The sequence below is a fragment of the Gymnodraco acuticeps genome, unplaced genomic scaffold, assembly GCF_902827175.1.
Source record: "Gymnodraco acuticeps unplaced genomic scaffold, fGymAcu1.1, whole genome shotgun sequence".
NCBI classification, from domain to species: Eukaryota; Metazoa; Chordata; class Actinopteri; order Perciformes; family Bathydraconidae; genus Gymnodraco; species Gymnodraco acuticeps.
Genome location: NW_022990082.1, coordinates 1,203,885 through 1,225,621, shown reverse-complemented (window position 1 = coordinate 1,225,621; position 21,737 = coordinate 1,203,885). Strand labels below are relative to the sequence as shown.

General features: G+C 41.0%; 1 protein-coding gene across 1 annotated transcript in view; it reads left to right on the top strand.

Annotated features, from left to right (window-relative positions):
* Nucleotides 1–1,181: 1,181 nt before the first annotated feature.
* hcn2b (hyperpolarization activated cyclic nucleotide-gated potassium channel 2b) overlaps nucleotides 1,182–21,737 on the top strand; it is a 65,924-nt gene continuing 45,368 nt past the window's right edge. Inside the window, exons 1-3 of the mRNA XM_034216228.1 lie at nucleotides 1,182–1,996; nucleotides 3,360–3,783; nucleotides 20,290–20,451. Coding sequence (XP_034072119.1) covers nucleotides 1,182–1,996; nucleotides 3,360–3,783; nucleotides 20,290–20,451 — 1,401 coding nt within the window. The remainder of the gene's footprint in view (nucleotides 1,997–3,359; nucleotides 3,784–20,289; nucleotides 20,452–21,737) is intronic.

Genomic DNA, 21,737 nt, shown 5'->3' with positions numbered 1-21,737 from the left:
CTTGTTTGTTTGTTGACTTTCTTACATTTTTCTCAGATCAAATGGTGACTACGGTCAAGAAGCACTGTGTTTGAGGAGAGCCTCATCATTATTTGTTTGTAGGATTTATCATTGTGTAATAGGTCAGTCTTAAGACAAACAGTTACTGCTATGAAAATGTGTTTTTGAGAAGATATCTAAAGCATGTCATCAGGCCTGATTCAAATGCTTTATGCCTGTTTGCCTGTCTATGATCTGAGAAGGAGAAAAGCTCTAGACTGTTTTGTGCCTAAACAAATGCACACATATTCCCCCCAAAACACGTTGAGTGTTATATTATTATTAAACATGGAGAGCACATCATTTGTAAGAACCCCACTCCAACAATGTTTTGGGTGCTTCATGGGCACAAATATGTAACAAAAATAAAGATTGAAATGAGCTCAACCGTGCTCTTATATTGAAATGACCTTATATGAAGGATCGTTATCTTTTAGAATCAGAATTATCTTGGCTAATGTCATTACGAACGTATTATTTGTTTATCGGAGGACTGGCATTTTAGGAGGCTTGATAGTGTGCAACGTGTATATTTCTCCACAAGGTGGAGCCATTTGACTAATAATCTTGAACCCTTGACCCCTGACTGTTAACAAAAAGCAACAGGCTGCTGTAAATACAGTCTCTCTGAGAGGAAAGCCTACATCTGCAATTATTATGGATCACCTGACCAGGGATTACAAATGATTGGCAGATGGTCTACCTGGGATCAGCTGTGCATGACAACAGATGGAGACCTAACCCTGACCTTCTGTCACCTTTATCCTGCCTATCCTTGCTCAGATCAGGTGAGCATATATTTATTCATAGATTTGTGATTATTAATTAGGAGTTTTCTTAATTACACTGCCAGGTTATTTTGTCCACATAGTTTATTCAATATTACAAGGTGTTTACGACCTAAAGGTGTGGTCTCTTACTCTCTCTCTTATAACACACACACACTATTTTTCTAACAGCAGCCAAGTTGCAGCCATAGCAACGCCACCGGTGCTCTGTTATCCTAAATTGGTGTGTGTGGAGAGCACAGGCTGCTGTTGAACTCCTCACTCACTCCCTCTCTCCGCCGCCGCCCAGTCTGCCAGGTTCAAGGTACGGGGAGTGTTTCTCCGTCTGTCCCTCTTCTCTTGGTTCCGCCTGTGATGGACGAGGTGGAGGACGGCGAGGAGGAGCCCAAATTCCAGCAGCCCAGACCGCCTCAGGTATACAGTTTGGATCATGGGAGCTGTGGAGGAACCAAGATGAAGAAATTTACACCAGGAGGCGGAGCCGCGTCCATTGCGCGTAAAAACTCCAACAACAATGAGCAGTGGCTCCTGCAAGAGGACGAGGACTCCGGACCTGTCGGTGCCAGTGGCAGCACCACCTCTGCTCTGCTGTGCCGGAGGGATGCTGATGCAGGGGGCGCGCTCCTAGAGGCAGGCGTGACAGGAGAAGGAGCCTTCGTTATGATATGCAACAAAAACGGAGACTGTAGAAGGGACCCGGCCAGTTCAGGGAGCCTCTCCTCTCTCATCTCCAGGCAGGAGAGGAAAACAGATGGAGTAGTGTCAGCTGAAGACGGGAAGGGACAGTTTGCAAGTATGGACGGCTCCCTCACTTCAGTGGGGTCCCTGACACAGGGGCCGGTCGCCGAGGTCAAGACCGGAGCAGCGATGGAGAAGAAGGACTCCAGAGTTTCCTTCTCCAACGCCGCAACTAAAGGACAGACTCCGAGTCAGCAGTCGAGAAATTCAATCACATTTTCCAAAGCTGAGGATGGCTCTCAGATAGTTCCGGATGATGGAGGCCTCAGGGGGAATCAGACTTACATGCAGCGGCAGTTTAGCTCCATGCTTCAGCCCGGAGTTAACAAATTCTCCCTGCGCATGTTTGGCAGCCAGAAGGCAGTGGAGAAGGAGCAAGAGCGCGTCAAATCAGCGGGTAATTGGATTATCCATCCATACAGCGACTTCAGGTATGGGTCAAATTGAGTTAGATTCTTAAACACATATATCTTATATTGAATGGTGTTCATACAGTAGAAGATACAGATCCCTGTTTGACATTAGCCAACTGTCCGGTTGTACCTTCTCTAACTTTATGTAAAATAAGAGAGAACATATAGAATAGTCATTGTATTCAGATATTCATAAATCTTCTTTGGGATTAAAATCCATATCTATCCCTTCATTTTAGAATATCTGAGAAAACCTGAAACTTGCATTAAGTGGGGTATAATCTGATCCATGAAAAACACTGTGAAAAAAAAAATATTATGGCAACTAAAATATGTCACACAATTATAACGAGCACATTTCCTCTAAAAGGCTTTGTTTAATGAGTTTCCTATTAAAGATGAACTTGATGTGAAGTCTGAGAAGTTACATCCTTGAGTCTGAATGCTTCTTTACATTTCATTTTAGCCCCAAGGACAGCTCCTCCAATTATCCCTTATAATAAGTATGACAAAGTAGCAGTCTGAAGATAAAGCCAACTATTTGAGCTCTTAACAGGCTGTGTTCAGATTTGTATTAAAATATTTTATAATATAATGTTGGTTAGTGTTTTTTGGGGGACTTATGTCAACATTCATGACTCAGCAGCACTAGTCGGCTCTCTCTCTCTCTCTCTAGACTCCCACTAACATCCAGCAGATACTTTTTTAACTAATAATCTGCTATTTATGTGCTTGATTTAATGTTCGCTGTGTTACAAAAAATCAGTTTCTTGAGGCTCAATTTGACGTCTTCCTATTTGTCTAAGCCAGCATTTCAAAGATATTCATTTTAAGATCACATTACACAAACATGCAGCAAAACTCACATTGAGATTACAGGAACTAGTGTTTTGCATTTAGAAGAAAGGATAGGCCGATTGTCAAAATAGTTGTTGGTTGGTTCTCTGTTGATGTACTGTCTCGGCTTTTAAATGAAAGGCATCACTCTTATAATGTAGCTCTTAGGTCGATTGATTTAGTATGACTAAGCATTTCAGAGGGGTTCTCTTGAGCTAAATGCAAACAACTATAAATCACAAATGGAACATTAGTGCTGGAATAACTGCTGACGCATCGTCCATCAGGAGCTTTACTGTGATAATGGGTGTCTGTGTCTTTTGTTCTTTGTGTTGAGATGAAGTGCACCCGGCTTATCTTTCCTGTTCTATTCCTGTCCCTCTGCTTGTCCTTGGCGTGACCTTGTCTTGAGTCAGATGGCATAGGTTACCTCATTAGGAGAATACAGTGCACTTAAAAAACAGGCATTTCAATACAAGATCAGCCATTTGTCAATGTTTCCCCCCCTAAATATAATCTTCTCCCCACTGCTCTACCCTAACAGGTTCTACTGGGACTTCACCATGCTGTTGTTCATGGTGGGAAACCTGATCATCATCCCCGTGGGCATCACCTTCTTCAAAGACGAGACCACGGCTCCCTGGATCATCTTCAACGTGGTTTCTGACACCTTCTTCCTCATCGACCTGGTGCTGAATTTCAGGACCGGCATCGTGTTCGAGGACAACACCGAGATCATCCTCGACCCCAACAAGATCAAGAAGAAGTACCTGAAGAGCTGGTTTATGGTGGACTTCGTCTCGTCCATACCTGTGGATTATATCTTCCTCATCGTGGAGAGAGGGATGGACTCTGAGGTGTACAAGACGGCCCGGGCGCTGCGCATTGTCCGCTTCACCAAAATCCTCAGTCTGCTGCGGCTGCTGAGGCTGTCCAGGCTCATCCGTTACATCCACCAATGGGAGGAGGTAAGCTCAGATTCAACTTTTATGATCCAATGAAAGGGTTTGTTTGTTACTCTGACCACACAGGGACAAAAGCCTTAGGTTGGAAACTAATCTTTATGATTTGATTTTAGATATATAATATATTGGAGCAAATACACAAGGGAAAAATACAGCATGAGCACCACTTTTGAGGATGTTGTGCTATATTTAGTAAAAGGAAGTTGTTATGCTAATCTATTCCATCTGTACAGCTGTCTCTGTCCGTTACCAGACTGAAATTGGGTGATATATGGGCAGATATTTCATATAAATAAAACATTTTGGTGATAATACATCAAATGTTATCACTCAATCATTTTGTTAAATATTTGACAGTAACAATACATGTCATATACATCTACTTAATTACTGTAGCTGTCAAAATAGGATAGCAGCAAACATTTTCTTACATTCAAACTTAAGAAATTGAAAATTGAATTCCTGTTCCTTTTTGGTTGATCCTTATATCGGCTAAGCAACACCGGCCAATATATACAAATCCCTGAAATATTGGAAGTTGAGATTTGTTTATTATCAATCCATATTATATAGCTATAGACTACGATCTCAAAATTATATCACTCTGTCCGTCCTCTCAGTACGCACGGTGCTTGGGGAAAAAGCCATATCATACTCTGCCCCCTCGACCTGGAACACACTTCAGCAGGAACTTAAGCTGACCAGTTTGATACCCATCACGGATTTTAAACTCATTTTAAAAAAGCTGGAGAAATCATCTGTGAGTGTTTGCACCTGCTATATGGATTTTAATGACTACTTTTTTTACGGTGTTGTATTTTAGTGTTGCCTCTGTGTTTAGTGTCCTGTCTGTCTGTAACTTGGTAGTGTTACCACTGAACAGGTCTCTCTTGAAAATGAGACCTTGTGTCTCAATGAGATCTACACCTGTATAAATAAAGGCTAAATAAAAAAATATTATATAAAGGGTCTATTAAAATAAGTCTTATCAACGTAATGCCTGCCCCTGATCACAGCCACCACTGCTGTGTTACTGATCACTAGCATTTCAGTGAAGAAGTAAGCTGCAGTTTGGTTATGACAGAGTATTCCCCCATCACTTTGATTTGTGTTTGCTCGTAAAAAGAGAGTCTGACTGTGCTCCAATTAATAATACAATATTTGATTCCAGGTCAGTGTGTTGTGAGTATACAAGTAATTGTGTTTGTACTTCAAAACAATCCTCCCTATAATTACTTCCTGACACTCAAAAACAGAGAGTTTACCTTGTTGTATAGCAATAAGCCGGATAGCTGAATAATAGCTCATTATATCCCAGTGTAGTGATGTAGTTAAGAATTCATTAAATATTAATATGTGCCTATCAGTGGGAAAGTGAAGAGGGATTTTCCCAGGAATTAACACAACCATGGGAGACACTAATTGGCTTTTTATTTGTTCTCATAACAACAGATACATTTTTCCATTTCAATAATCGTTTTAATGCAAGATTGCAACTACACAAGCTTTCTGATCTCATCATGGGCGTAGGAAGCATCCTCAATGTGGGTGGGACAATTCGACAGGGGTGTGGGCAGGTGGTGGACCTCACCTCCTCTAGGGGGGTCCAGGGGCATGCTCCCCCAGGAAGATGATTTTTTAAATATTGAAGTTAAATGCATCAATCTGCTGCACTTTGAGAGCAAAATTAGGGACAAAATCTTTGGATACATCTCTCAACACCCATATGAAACAGAACTGTAAACAGATTTACTTTTTCTTTATGCATATTTTACAAATCACTCCCCTTTTAAACTGTATTCTTGTGTTACTGTCCTATAGTATGAGTTGGAATTATTTCATACCTGTTAGTCTCTTGTTTTTTATAACTATAATGATCATATAAAGCTGTGCCTTGGAAATACTTATTTACATAAATGATTACCAAACCGTTTGAGACCCGCTACTTTGACTAAAGTGAACTATCTAAACCAGGGGTGGGGAACCTCCGTATAGGGCCCTCGAGAGCATTTGGTACGGCCCTCGAGGTAATTTCTAAACACACGCTAATTAATTAGTCTTTAGTTGAAAGCCGAGTGGCGATCTGTCATACTGATCATACAGCCAATAACTTTGTTGTTATTAGCATCTGGTTAGCTAGCTATGCTAACGAATATAAGAAGCTTTTTCTACAACCAGTGAGGTAAAGGCACATCTTTATATGGTTATAGTTATAAAAAAATAAGAGAATAAAGTAAACGGGTATAAAATAGCCTACTACATGACAGTAAAAAAAAGTTGTTATTAATAAACAAGAATACAGTTTGAAAGGGGAGTGATTTGTAAAATATCCATAAACAAAAAATTAAATCTGCTTACAGTTCTGTTTCATATGGGTGTTGAGAGATGTCTCCATAGATCTCTTCATTTTGCTCTCAAAGTGCACCAGATTGATGCTTTTAACTTCAACATTTAAAAAAAAAAGGAGCATGCCCCCCGGACCCCCCCAGAGGAGGTTAGCCCCCCCCCACTTAAATCATGTCCACATGGATAGGAAACTAAATACATTTGCACACATCTTGTGTCCATAATATCTATGTGTTTTGGTGGTCATGCCACAACCGTGCACGTGCATGCATGCGCGAGTCATGGTAAAATATCTGGATTAAGAGGTTGCTTTTTCTTTGCACAGCATGAAAGAAAGGCGAAATGAATGGGCTGTGATTTTAGTACTTTTAAGCAGAGGTCAATCATTTGTACTTTGATTGATTGATTCAAAAGTTGATTAACAGCTTGTATATTGGGTACAGTACAGTACAGCTCAAAACATACAATTGTTAAGGGGATGCAGACCAGAGAAAGACTTTCGTCTTGTTTACATCAGGGTCCCCCATTTCCAATTCATCATATCATTTAAGACATATAAGCAGGGCTGCACATAACTGGTGCGCAGGTGCGCATGCGCACCTCCGCCAAAAAAAGAGCACTGTGTCATTTGAAAAAAGGCGCATTTACGTACCAACATTGAGAGAGAGAAGGGAAAAGAGAAAAGAGAGAAGAGAGAAAAGAGAAGAGAGAGAGAGAGAAATATATTTGCGAGTTGCATATGAAGTCTATGATATGAACCTATGATATGAACTCAGGGCCGGCCCGTAGCACTGGCGTAATAGATGTTCGCCTAGGGCGCCAGATCTGGGGAGGCTGGCAGCTCTGGGAGGGAACAAACCATTTTTGACCGTTGGTGCTCATCCTAATTTTCGGCCTTGATGTAACAACATTCATAATTAAAACCCTTTGATACACAACATGGGTCAAAAGTGACCCGACAGGGTTTTAATTGTAAATATCTTTGCAATAAATTCATTTCACCGTTCAGAATTCCAGGAATTCCTCAAGTAACTTGTTTTTGATCATCATAAATTCTTATTTTCATTTTTACTTTTTTACTTTTTTAATAAAAATCATTTTTGTACGACTACCCCTCTAAAACACAACATGGGTCAAAAATGACCCGCATTCATTTCCTATGTTATTTCATGCATGGCTGTGTTTCTTTGCTCTATCTTTTAAAATCTATGTATTTAACCATTTAATATTACAAAGTATTTCTTACATATCTTGTTTTTGATTATCATAAATCATTATTTTCATTTTCTCTGTCTACATTTTGGAACTAACATAGTTTTTATATTACTACATCAAATTTACACACATGGGTCGAAAATGACCCGCATTCATTTCCTATGTTATTTCATGCATGGCTGTGTTTCGTTGCTATATCTTTTAAAATCTATTCATTTCATCATTTAATATTGCAAAGTAGCCTATTCATTAAATATCTTGTTTTTGATGACCATAAATCATTTTTTTCATTTTCTCTGTCTATATTTTGGAACTAAAATAGGTTTTGTATCACTACATCAAGTTTCCACACATGGGTCAGAAATGACCCGTGCAAGTGTGAATTTGATAGGAACCTTTGATTTATAAAATGTGTGCAGTTAGGAACATTTTTACTGTGGACAACTTTTCACTTGTCAGAATATGGCGCTGGTCAGAACTAAACAACTGGACAACATTTCACATTCCACTCTTGTCAGAAGGAAACAGGCTGCGTCTTCAGATCTGATTCATGTAAGTCTTGTTTTACAATTGTTTTACCTAAGATAACTGCACATAACATTTGAACAGTATCCTTACCTGTTGGGAAAGAGAAATATGACATTAGCATATTCTATTCTAGCTAGCATTACATTAGCATATTCTATTCTAGCTAGCTAATGTTAGCTTGTGTTAGCTAGGTCAATTCTAGATCGCGGTCGCTAATATTAGCTAATGCATACATGCCAACTCTCTTGCCAGATCATCTATGAAATGTAATCATGTCTTATACAATAAATACGCTATACTATTTTCAACCCATTTGTCAATCTGGAAATACATACATAATAATAAATAAATACATTTAAATACAGTCATATAAAGGTATAAGCTAATGTCAGCTAGGGCAACAAAATAAAACTTGAATTAGAAAAGTGTACTGTATAATTTATCAACTGATGTTGTAAATATTATTTAGATTTTCTTCATCCACAGTATGGCTCGTCACACTCATTCACGTTTCACGGCTGAAATGGTCATCGAGATGTTACATCAAGAACAGGATAAGGAAGATGGAGCAATCCTTGATTCTGACTATGAGTCTGACCTCTCTGATGATGAGTAGACTATGTGCCACAGGGTCAAGCTGAAGTTGCTGGTGATGAAGAAGACTCCTTGGACGAGCTAGAAGACTCGTCTGATGAGTCCTCTGAAGAGGAAACTCAGACCCAGGCCAATAGGCTAAGTAAAAAGGGGTCTTACTGGAATGAGAAACCCCCCACTCAAGGCAGAGCAAGAACCCATAATATCCTGAGGAGGTGTCCAGGACCCGTATCTGGTTCAACAATCATTTCACCAAAAGATGCCTGGGAGTTGTTCATTAGTGATAACATCATAGAGGAGGTTTTAAGATGCACTAACTTAGAGGGACGCAGAGCCGCAGCAACAAAAGGAAAAGAGTGGAGATGCCTCGACAAAGTGGAATTCATGGCATTTATTGGTTTGACCCTCCTTGCAGGGGGGGACAAGAGCTGGGATGTGGCCTTGCGGGAGCTCTTTCTGGATCCCCTGCAAAATCTGATGTATAAGGCCACCATGGGGTTCCACAGATATGAGGATATCCGCCGCCTCATACGGTTTGATGATAAGAGGACTAGGGCTGTTAGACTGGAAACAGACCACATGGCTGCATTCAGATATGTGTGGGACTGTTTCCTGGCCAATTGCAAGTAAGTGTTCGTCCCCAGTGATTGTGTCACTATAGATGAGCAGCTTGTGCCATTCCGTGGAAGTTCTTACAATACATGCCAAGCAAGCCAGCAAAATATGGGATCAAAATCTTTTGGATGTGCGATGCAAGGGTCCATTATGCATTCAATGGCATGATCTATACAGGGCGACAGCCAGGAGAGGATGTTCAGAGGAACCTTGGCGAGAATATTGTCCAACAGTTGTCCAGCGGAATAAGACACACAGGTGAATATAGAATACAGAGTATACATACAGTGAATATACTCTTGAAGTTCTAGCACAATACCTAGATCACTTTTCCACTCTCTCATAGTGTCTATTTCATTTTGTATTACCATTGTGAGAAATTGATTAATTTATAAGCATAGAATGGAATAAAATACAATGCAGTACTCCATAATTATAATAATCAATATTCCATCAGGTTTATTTTAATGTTAGAATTTAGAGAATTACATGTTGACTAAATTGACCATTCATTTTTTTTGTTCTGTTCATAGGTCGCAACATAACCATGGATAACTTCTTTACCAGCATTCCTTTGGCTGAGAAGCTCCAGAGAAGAACCTTACGCTTGTGGGGACTCTTCGCCAGAACAAGCCAGACATACCACCTGTCATGAAGCCAAACAAACTGAGAGAGAAGTACAGCTCCAAATTTGGATTCTGTGGCAACATGACAATGGTGAGCTATGTCCCGAAAAAGGGGAAGGCTGTTGTGCTGCTAAGCACAATGCATGATGACACAGCAGTGGATGACCAGAGTGTTAAGAGGAAGCCAGAAGTGATCCAATATTGCAACCACACAAAATCAGGAGTGGACACAATGGATCAAATGGTTTGCACGTACACCTGCAAGCGGAGAACACGGAGGTGGCCCATGGTGCTCTGGCACAATGTGCTGGATGTTGCCACCCTCAACGCCTTCACCAGCTACACTGCACAACACCCTGGTTACATGGGTGGTGTGACTAATGCACGGCGGCTCTTCATAAAGGAGCTGGGCAATGAGCTGGTCATGCCACACATGAGGAGACGCATGGAGGGCACGTCCCACCTCCAAACCCATATTACAGAGACAATGGAAAGATGTGGGTTAAAAAAAGTAAGCGCAGCCACCACCCAGCCACAGGAGGGCCAAGTGAAGAGGAAGAGGTGCAAGATCTGCCCAACTGCCAAAGATCGAAAAGCCAGCAGATGGTGTTCCAAGTGCACCAGCCCTGTGTGCAAGGAGCACAAACATGTTGTTGTGATTTGTGAGGCATGTATGCACTAGATTGCAACTTACTCATATGAGTTCATTTCATGAGTTTGTTTCATGAGTGTCATGAGTTCATTTTAAACATTCAGCATTCACCACAGTTCACTGCAGTAACAATACAGATTCACTAACAGTTCAAAAAGTTCTAAATTAATTGTATCAGTTGTACGGTGTATGCTATGTGTGAGTGTGAGTGTGACAAAGTGACAAATAAACATTTCAAATATTAAATGTGTTATTCTTTGGTCCAAATCACTGCTAAAATGTTTTTTGACAAAATCATTATTATAGTATGTCTTTTTTTTTTATAAATACCACACTTGCATACATGGGTCATTTTCGACCCATGTCTGTAAACTTGATGTAATATTATAACAACTATTTTAGTTTAGTAATTAACAAAGGAGAAACAAAAGTAATGATTTAGGGTTTTCAAAAACAAGATATTTAATGAATATTTTGAATATTTAATGATGAAATAAGTTGATTTCCAAAAATATAGCAAAGAAACACTCAACCATGCATTAAATAACACTGTAAGTCAATACGGGTCATTTTTGACCCATGTTGTGTCTTAGAGGGGGTTTCCATAGCTTGTGTATCAAAGGGTTAAGTAGATGTAACACCCTTTTCACCCCGGTTACACGTTTCATTTGCCCTGTATGATGGGCGCTGTAAGTGATGAAAATGGGGGATGTTGGCTTATCTGGCGCCCGCAGCTCACAGCCAAAATGCGAGTGAGCTAGGGAGAGAGGGAGGGTGCACCGGTACCGGCGCTGTTGTTATTAGAATCTGGTGCTAGCTGCTCTAACGGAAGAAGAATATGTTTCTACAATAATGTGGAGGGAGAGTCCTCTCCAGTCAGACTGATAGGCTGATACTACAGCTCAGTGAGGTAAGGACTCTGAGTGTTTAGATAGTTAACTTTAGTCTAAGTTCAAACGGTTTGGTCACAATTTATGTAAACACATATTTCCAAGGCACTCCTTGAAATCATTCCAATGTATACTAATACTATAGGACAGTAACCAAAAATATCCTCTAAAACTGGAGATAAAAAAAGCATAAATAAATAAATGTTAAGGTAAAATAAGATATGAATGAACAACATAAATACAATAAGTTACATTAATTTGTTATTGGCTATGGTAGGTTATTGGTTATGTTCACATACTTATTTGATTACATCCACTTTTCTAAGATGACAACAGAGACTTTCGACCCAAACCCAGCTGTTGACTTGTGGATGCAAGCAGCTAATCGCAGACTCAACCAGAGAGGAAGTAGTAGGCCTACATAATCAGCTACCATGTCTGACAGAGAGGAAGACAGTGAGGAGAACAGTCAGGAGGGTAGTGATGACAGCTTGTTTACTGGTCGTGCTAATGTTGTCTTGTGTTCACCTCTGTCTGCACGTGTGTTCTGTGGCAAATAAAGTCAAGACCCCCTCAAAAGTTACAGTTTATTTCATTTTAAGGATGAGCACCAAGCAACATCTCCAGGTGCTCCTTTGAGAACCAGGGCAAACAAGTTATGTGCACCCCTGCATATAAGACATATTTGACATACAGATGGCTTATTTACAATTTACATACAGGTGGTTTTTTACATACAGATTGCTTATTTACAATTTTCATTTTAGATTTCGTTCTAATACATCCTAACCGGACATTTAAGACATACCAAGTCTACAGATATACAGTTAATAACAGAGTCTAAAATGCGAGTATATACATAGATGGGGGGGGAAGCTGTCCATTGAACGACAGGTTGAGATTTGTACCATTACCGGGGCCAGTTTTGCAATGCTCTCCCCCGAAGGTGCTCTTTAAGAGAGGTTTTGAGGTACGGCCCTCGGAGGATGTTGAAAAAATTGAAATGGCCCTTGAGAGGAAAAAGGTTCCCCACCCCTGATCTAAACCCTCAGATACCTCATTCACACCAACGCAACTCCGGTTCAAGCTCCGTGCTAGAGCTTTTTGTATGGGCATAAATATGTCTCGTAATAATTTGTGTGAACATAAAAATAATTTGTGTGTAAATATGTGATTTGTAAATGTAAAACACCATCCACAAATGTGTTTAAAAGATTTGCAAACTCACAAATAAATGTGCAAGTGTAAAACGGATCTGCAAATATGCTAAATATTTTCACAAATAAAAAAAAGATCTGTGAATATCTCTTTAACATTTACAACTTTCGATCAGGCATTTGTGAATCCATTTTGTATTTGTCGACCAAAAATGCGCTTGCGGATCTCAAATCTCTGCTCGCGGATCTCACATTTCTGCTTGTGGATCGTCTTTTTACACACACGGAATTTTGAGACATATTTTCCGCCGGTCTCCGCTAAAATCTACTCGTGTCACTCGGTTATTTTCGGAAACCATGTGATGGCCCGCTGATGACGACATTTCCGCATGATTTCAAAGTAAGAGCATGATGGTTTGTTTAATGCTCTGTTTTTTTATTATAATGAACAGCGGAACGTTAGATGCATTCTTTATCACCATCATCATCATCATCATCATCATCATCATCATGTTTTAGTGATACAGTTAGTTTGTGTTAGTTTATTGGTTCAATACAGCATATATCGAGCACTTTCATTGATGTTGAAGTACAGGCTATACGCCACTTTCGGATCCCAGGGGGAGCAGCTGGCAGCAGGCAGCAGGGTGCTAGTGGAGTACTTCAATCATGACCACAGAGCGTGAACGTTGTGATCAGCTGTTTTAGCGCAGTTCTCCAGTGAAGGGGGGGGGGGGGGAGAAGTGTCTCCCTCCGCAGCCGGTTGGCGTAGTTTTGGCACAATTCCTTTGTACGGACCGACGTTAACAGCAGCCCTGTCTGTGCACACGGAGACCGACTCTGTCTTCCGGTGATCTAACCGTCTTCGGGAAAAGCTTCACAAGTACGTCGGTACGCAAATGCGCTTTGTGACACAAGTGACGGTACGCATTTCAGATTGTTGCCGGGCATTCGTACCTGCGTATACCAGTTATATACATTATGCATATACAGTAGAAAGGACACGATGAATATTATGACATTTAATGTAGCCTTACTCTGAAGGCTAACCTAAATACGGTGCTTTTCTACAGATTACTTTATTACTGCACTGGTAAGGTAAAATTAGGCCGATTAATAAAATGTGAAGTGCTTTGTAACTTTGACCAGCTTGACTGAATACACAACACACAATGAAGAAAGAGTTTTATCTGGGCTGCCAGCTGCTCCCCCGGGACCCGAAAGTGGCTTAGGCTATCTATAGCCTGTACTTCAACATCAACGAAAGTGCTCGATATTGAACCAATAAACTAACACAAACTAACTGTATCACTATAACATGATGATGATGAAGATGATGATGATGATGATGATGATGGTGAAGTAAGAATGCATCTAACGTTCCGCTGAGAGGGAGGGGCTGTAGTATGAGCGTTGGAAGCTCAAATCAAGCGATTCACTGGCTGTGTATTTGTTGTTGATAAACTACTACGCATACGTGACTGGCGAGGTGGGGTGTGTGGTGGGGGGGCCAACAAATATATCAGGGTGGCCATGCCCCCCCCCCCCCCCCCCTGCTGGCGCCACTGCGTGAGACACGATCAGCTTCAAGATTTGTTGATGCCTGTAGTGTAGACGGGCCGTAAGAGGCTGCGGTGTGAAGAGGAAAACCCGGTGCTTTTCAAGCTCCAGCTCCGAACCGGCCCCGAAACACCGTTGGTGTGAATGAGGTAAGAGAGTCACTGAGCTGTAGTTATCAACCTCTCAGTCTGACAGGAGAGAGCTCTCCCTCCACCGCTTTAATAACAGCGCCTTATATCCGGGTGCTAGTGGAGCAAGCTCGTGAACCGTTTGCGCCGGAGCCTCGCAGCGTGGAAACTGTGGCGCGCATCATTTTACAACTAAAGACACAGCTACACAAAAAACGCAGCATGTGTACAGCTCATGTGTACGGCTCTGAGAATCTGCCTTGGTACAAAGTAGCAGTGAAAACATGGTACGGAGTTTCATTGATTTGGGCATTCTCACAATAAGCAAGTGGAATGGATTTGATAATGAAGCACTGACACAGCGCTCTACAAAGTGTGGCGAGTGGATAGGCCGATTCACGGACTTTCCACATAGTAAAAGTGGGGGGGGGTCTAAACTAATAATTGTAAAAGGTGGGGGGGACTTGTCTGGTGTAAAATATTTTAGGTGGGGCTGTGGAAATGGTGAGGGGCGGGGGGGGAGGACAAATTGAGGCTTAAAAATATGAGAAGACTGATCAATACCTCCATAATCTTCAGTGTGGTTAGTTATGAATCTTCCAAAACTTCCTAACACCTTGTCCTGGACATAGTTTCTACAGTATAAACTGTGCAACAGTACAGTAGGCCCACACAAACTGCAGAACACCGGGGCTTTGGGAACACTCAAAATTACTTAAAATGATTGAATTCCCATTTAACCTGTTAAGGGGCTTTTCCCCCCCGTTTTTTTCTCACGAAACTGTGTCTCAGGGCTTCTTAAAATGTAATAGACTATTCATGTGTCCTACTCATTTAACGGGAAGAAGCTCAGGTAACTGATGATATGAACCATGTTTCACAAGAAGCGTCTAAATAAGCTCTGAGCGAAAAAATGCTAACGCACTCTAGGTATAAATTAGGGCTGTCAAACGATTAACATTTTTAATCAGATTAATCACAGCTTAAAAATTAATTAATCATGATTAATCACCATTCGAACTATGTCCAAAATATGCCATTTATTTATACATATTGTTGTGGGAATGGAAAGATAAATGAAAGAAGGCGGATATATCCATTTAACATACAGTATCTATGTTTATTATAACATTTTTCTGCGTGTCAAAATGAAAAACAACCCACACACCTATCAATCATCAAACCGTGGGGTCTTAATTCATTACGTGTTGATTTCTATCAACGGTGGAGTACTTCAGGAAAGTCGACGGGGGGGGGGGGGGGGCTAGTGGAGTACTTCGTGACCACAGAGTGTGAACGTTGTGATCAGCTGTTTTAGCGCAGTTCTCCAGTGAAGGGGGGGGGAGTCTCCCTCCGTAGCCGGTTGGCGTAGTTTTGGCACAATTCCGTTGTACAGACCGACGTTAACAGCAGCCCTGTCTGTGCACACGGAGACCGACTCTGTCGTCCGGTGATCTAACCGCCTTCTGGAAAAGCTTCACAAGTACGTCGGTACGCAAATGCGCTTTGTGACACGTACGCATTTCAGATTACGCACATAACCTGCGTACCAGTTATGTGCATCCCTGTACTACAGCAAAAGTATTCTCCGTCGGGACTTCCTGCAACAACACCACGCCGTTATCAAAGATGTTCTATTGAGAAGACGATCACTACGTGACAAAAGTTTTCAAAACCGTGGCTACTGAAATCAATCTTACTAACTGCTGTCTGTGCAATTTACTCCGCGCGAGTTGGCAGACTTTATTTTGCTTCCTTTAACATCATTTTTCATGGTGGGGCTAAGCCATTTATTGGTATGGGTGTAGCCTACCCCAGCCATACCCTGGCGCTGCCACTGGTGGCACGTATGGGGCGGGCCATTCTGCACATGCGTTAAATATTTTAACGCAATTAATTAAAAAAATTAATTACCGCCGTTAACGCGATAATTTTGACAGCACTAGTATAAATCAATCGATATACTTATCAGATATGCACAAACAAGCTTAGCTAACAAGCTGAGATTCCACAGATTCTAGAAATATAAGTATCATCACTGAGAGATCAGAACTCGCGACAGGGGAAGCAAACACAGACATCGCACGAAGTAGCTTTACTGTTGGTAGCAAAACACGGAGATATGCTCCCCTTTTGCTGTTAATCTGATCAAAAACGAGAAAAAACGCGGCTGAAGGTTAATCCATAGGTTAATCCAATGTGTCTGTCATTTTGAAAAAAATATTGATAATCCATAATTCAATTTTTATGTAAAAAACTGAGTTTTCATAATAGCTGCTAATGATAGCTTCCAGAGTGTATGACAGCTTCCTGTTTTGTCTCCTTGGATACGAGTCCAAACAACTCACAGACTGCACCGGGCGCTGACGTAGGCGCCCCTGTGACCATCAGATTTGACGATGCTGATTGGCTGAAATTATGTTTCGGCGGCATAGTTTAAAGAAAGCAACAGTTGGCTTCTGCTGCACTTGCTGGACTCTCGCCTGGGCGCTGTGCATAGCGCCCAGACGAGAGAGGGTAATGATACACGGGCAAGGCCAGTCAGGAAACATCTGACTTATCAGTGACTTTAGACATCGTAACACCATTTTAAACAAGATTTTATTGTAGATTATACATTTTACTGATGCCAATTATATAATATTTACCTTGTTTAATAAAAATAAAATAAAATATATATATATATATATATTTTTTTTTAAATATATATATATTTTTTAAATATATATCTTTTTTTTTTTTTTTTTTTTTAATGTGGGAAGAGGGGGGGTGGCGCCCCTAGCGCCCCTATGGACCGGCCACCACTGACCCTCATATAATGGCTGCGATGCCCACCTATTTAAATAAATACAATCTACCCTGGCCTCATAGGTGCTTGTGTATATAAACTGAGGATCCCTATTTGGACTGACCAAGCATCCTTGAATAGGATTGTGTGCTCCCTCGCGCTGAAAATAACCACTGCTCTTCTGATTACAGAGTGATCATTTGAGCTCTAGGAGAACCCTGATTACTGAATCAAACATTCACAACTGAGCGCTGATTTTCTTCGACTCAGCCCTGCTCTGATCCGCTTATTCCAGCCGGGCTCTGCTCAGCTCGATACGAACGTGGCTGGCAGTGTTTCTTCTCAGCTCAGCTCGGCTCAGATCGGGGTTTCCTCAAAGATCATGTGTAATAAATTATAATTTCACCGCTTAGCTCAGCTGCAGTGGGCCGACCGAGTGTCCAACTGTGCTCATAATTAAAAAAGAATGAGCATGTTGTGTACTTTTTAGACGTGATGTTTGAATCGACTGGTGTTTGTGCTTGTTGTACAGCCAACAGAGAGGCAGAGATAAGCGTTGTCGGGAAGTAACAAGAGCAATTTCCTGACACAGGAAGCTGATATCGAAGCTCTCCACTTGCTGGCATGCGTTAGAAAGGATGCCTTTTTCATGAGTCCGACAATAATGCTGAATGGGTGGAAGCAGGTGTGTATGCATGGGAGCAGAGATTGGCAGTGGGAGTTATATTCATCAGATTCAATATTTATCTTTAAACGTTTAATCGCCAGGATCACCGTGTCATTGACGATATGCATCAGACAGGAGTAGACAGTTCTTTATCTGTGTTGCTCAGACTGTGAGTAGTGGTCACAGTAATGTGCTCTGACCCAGATTGTGGTCTGACAGTGACACATGGCCAGGTGCTGTTCAGGTGTCGGGGGGGGGACATTAGTCCTGGAGCCTCATTAATCATGATGGGCATGCTTCCTAATCACAGGGCAAGGCCTCACAGTGTGATTCGCGTTCTCCCTCTCCAAATTAGCTACGTCCATTGACCATTATGCGAGGAGACAGTGTCAGTATCTGCAATGTGCAAGGGGGAGGAGAAACCTAAACAACTCAAAATATGTTTGATTTAATTTTGAATAATGATGTTCCATCCTTTACCAAGTAGAGACACCTTGATGCTGAATATATGATGTTCTTTGTTAAGACAGCTATGTCAAGAGCATTTAAAGCACTTTTCATGTAAATTGCACAGAAAAATTATTCATGGGATTTGGCAAACGCACATCATTAGAGAAGGAGTGTGAGCAAGAATCATGGACATCAGTGCATCGAGTTTAAAATATGTGTCGTTCTGTGTGGACGGAGAAATATGTTAGACCAGTCGGCTTCAATCAAATTGTATATTTAAAACAGAGGACCCTCACACACAGTGTATGGCCTAGTTCACATGTAGGACAGCTCTCTAGTCTCAAGTGAGACTTTGTTTTTGATATAAGAAATAATCAAACCAGGCCCATAAAGCAGGACTTTCCAGTATATTATATATTATATATGACATACATCCACCATCTGGCCTACATCCCCTCTAAGATCAAACTCTTTCCCTACTGAGAAACAAACTTTAGCTTATGATTCAACAAGTGCATTGGAGTTAACCTACTCTCTGCTCACATGGTGGTATCGGCCTGGCCAACAGCCAGCAGGAGCCGCAATGAGTGGTGTTTACAAGGCTGTGACCACAACACCAGCTTCACACAGATGAGCCTCCATACCTGAGGGGAGTAAATCTGAGAAACAGCAGAGAGAGGCCGACCGGGCGGCTGATCAAAGCTTTATCAATGTCTTCATTCATAACACAAACTCTTGTTCATTTCCCCGACTGCTTTAAATGTGTAAACCCCCAAACGGACACTATTATTCTTCTAAGATTGATGAGGAATGACATAGCATTCATTCCTTTGTTACTCATTATTATTGACACCATATCCTGTTTTAACTATTTAAGTGTATTTCACTATTTGAAGTATATATAGAGTACATGAATTGGAAACCCAACTAGTTTTCAACACTTTCCATTTAAACATATAGCTCTCACGCTGCTCTTTGCCTAGCTGTGGTTTTAATTATCCGCACTAATCAATACTTTTATTGTAATGGTGAATACATTGTTTTCAATTTGATGTATTATGTATGTATTTTTGTTTCTTGTCTTAATTTAGAATATACTGTCTCTCCTATTGGAGTTGCAACTTCAGCAATTGTGAACAATTCAGACTTGATTTGACAAAAAACTACATTCATTATCATCTTCATCATCAATAGGTGGCTTATTTTGCTAAACTCAAAAATTATTTCCAACCGACTAAGCAGTTCCCTTCAGTGTCTATCAGCATTTTATACTTTATTTTCTGTTCCATAACACACTACAGTTTTAGATTATTCTCACCACTGTCATCAGTGTCATTTCCAGATATAGCAGAAAGGTGTTTTTGTGAAAGACTCATATGCTGCATGCCCATCACCATAGAGCAGGGGTGTCAAACTCAATTTCATCGCGGGCCTCATCAGCATTATGGTTGCACTCAAAGGGCCGGTTGTAACTTGAAGACATTTAAAAAAAAAAAAAACTATTTCTAAGAAAAATGCATATTTTGAAGAAAAAAAGGCAAATTCTGAGAAAAAAGTCTAATTTGAGATGCATTGTGGGACATGTAGTTTATGGGCAACGTGCTTCTGTAAAGTCGCATGTAACCTTATAATAAACATATTATATTCTTTGCACGCTCTTGTGGGGCCACATAAAATGAACTCGTGGGCCGGATGTGGCCCCCGGGCCTTGAGTTTGACACCCCTGCCATAGAGCAACAAAACATGGCTTAAACAGAGAAGGTGAATGTTGGAATTAGATTATCCAGTTGACCTGAAACTCCACATGATGTTGCTTTGTAACGATTGGATTTTTAAATACGCAACTGAGAGAATAATATGTCAATGTTACATTTACAGTACACAGTACAGTAAAGTATTTACTCCCCTTAAATTAATTAATTAATTCTGCTGGAAGATAGTATGCAAGCCAAACTATGTCCTATAAATAACAGCTACATATGTTTGTTTTTTACTATGCCTCCTGTAGCACCTTGGGATTGCTGTTAGCAATGAAAGGTGCTTTAAAAACCGAATTTATTATTATTATCATATTATTATTATTACGTTACTTTACAATTAAAAACATCGTCACCGAACATCCGATTCTCTCCTCAGCAGTAATACATGCTGGATATACTTTTTGTGATTCCAAAGTTGTTACCTCTATCTGTAAAAAAATAAATTGTATTCCGCTCACACATCTATTTCTGTCTTTTTCCCTCCTCTCCACTTTGATGACCCTCTGTCTGCCAATCTCCTCTGCTGCTGTCAGATCTTCCACATGACCTATGACCTGGCCAGTGCTGTGATGCGGATTTTCAACCTGATTGGTATGATGCTGCTGCTGTGTCACTGGGATGGCTGTCTCCAGTTCCTCGTCCCCATGCTGCAGGACTTCCCGTCAGACTGCTGGGTCTCCCTCAACAAGATGGTGGTAAGCAAAATGCTGTGTGTGTTTATGTTTGCGTATACGTGTCAAACAATACCACAGATATCAGTATGCAAAGCTGTTTAAAAGAACAATTACTGCAAAAACACAAGCACAACCCCCCCCCCCCCTGTGGAGCAAAAGAGTGTGTTATTTGCAGGCAGATCTAGTTAAGGATGAGTCTGCAAAAAAACACACACACACACACAGGCTGGCCTCAATTAAACCCTAGAGACATGCCGTGTACAGAAAACAGGAGTGAGGGATGAGAAAATAAAGCCTGTTTTTACTCGCTCACACACTACATCATGTGTTTATTCTTTAGCTGTTCTCTTCTTTATCTCGCTCTTATTTACATCTCCTCTCAGATGTCGGTAGCTTCTGGCCATCTGCTGATAGACTGGCCATTAGGAGAGTTTTTTCCTAAATGAATTCTGGCATGAAAGAAAAACTCTCTGGAGAGCAGTGTAGTGCAACACTCAAGCTGCATGAAAAATAACAGAATCTACCACACCATTAAGTTGAGAGTTTCTGTCTTGATCATTTTGGCTTAGACCCTTCCTTCCTGTCTGACTTGTCATTTTTTATCAGAAATACCTGACAGCGAGTTTGTGATTGACAGAGCCAGATGCAGAGAGAAGCTGTGACACTCAATCAATCAATCAATCAATCAATCAATCAATGTTTATATAGGCCAATATCACAAATGTTACATTTGTCTCAGTGGTCTTCACAGTGTGTACAGAATATCAGTATGACAATACGACACCCTCTGTCCTTAGACCCTCACATCGTACAAGGAAACACTTCTGGAGAAAACCCACAGTTTAAGGGGGGAAATGGGAGAAACCTCAGGGAGAGCATCAGAGGAGGGATCCCTCTCCCAGGACGGACAGACGTGCAATAAATGCCGTGTGTAAATCGAAGAGATAATACATTTACAACATAGGTAGTCCAAATGTTTGGAAATGCATGTGTGTATAATAGGAAGATGAATCCACGAGGATATCCATCCAGGACCTATGATCCAGGACCACAGCCACGACTCAAGATCCAGGGCTCGCGATGCAGGACACAGGACCGCAGGATCATCCATGACTCCGGATCCCGGCGTATATAGACACCAAAAAGAAAGAAATTTGGGGAAGCTGGGTTAATCGGAACATGAGAGTACACAGGTATAGACAGAGAGAAGGAAGAAGTAAGATGTCCCCCGACAAACTAAGCCTATATCAGCAAAACTAGGGGCTGAATCTAATCAGCCCTAACTATAAGCTTTATCAAAAAGGAAG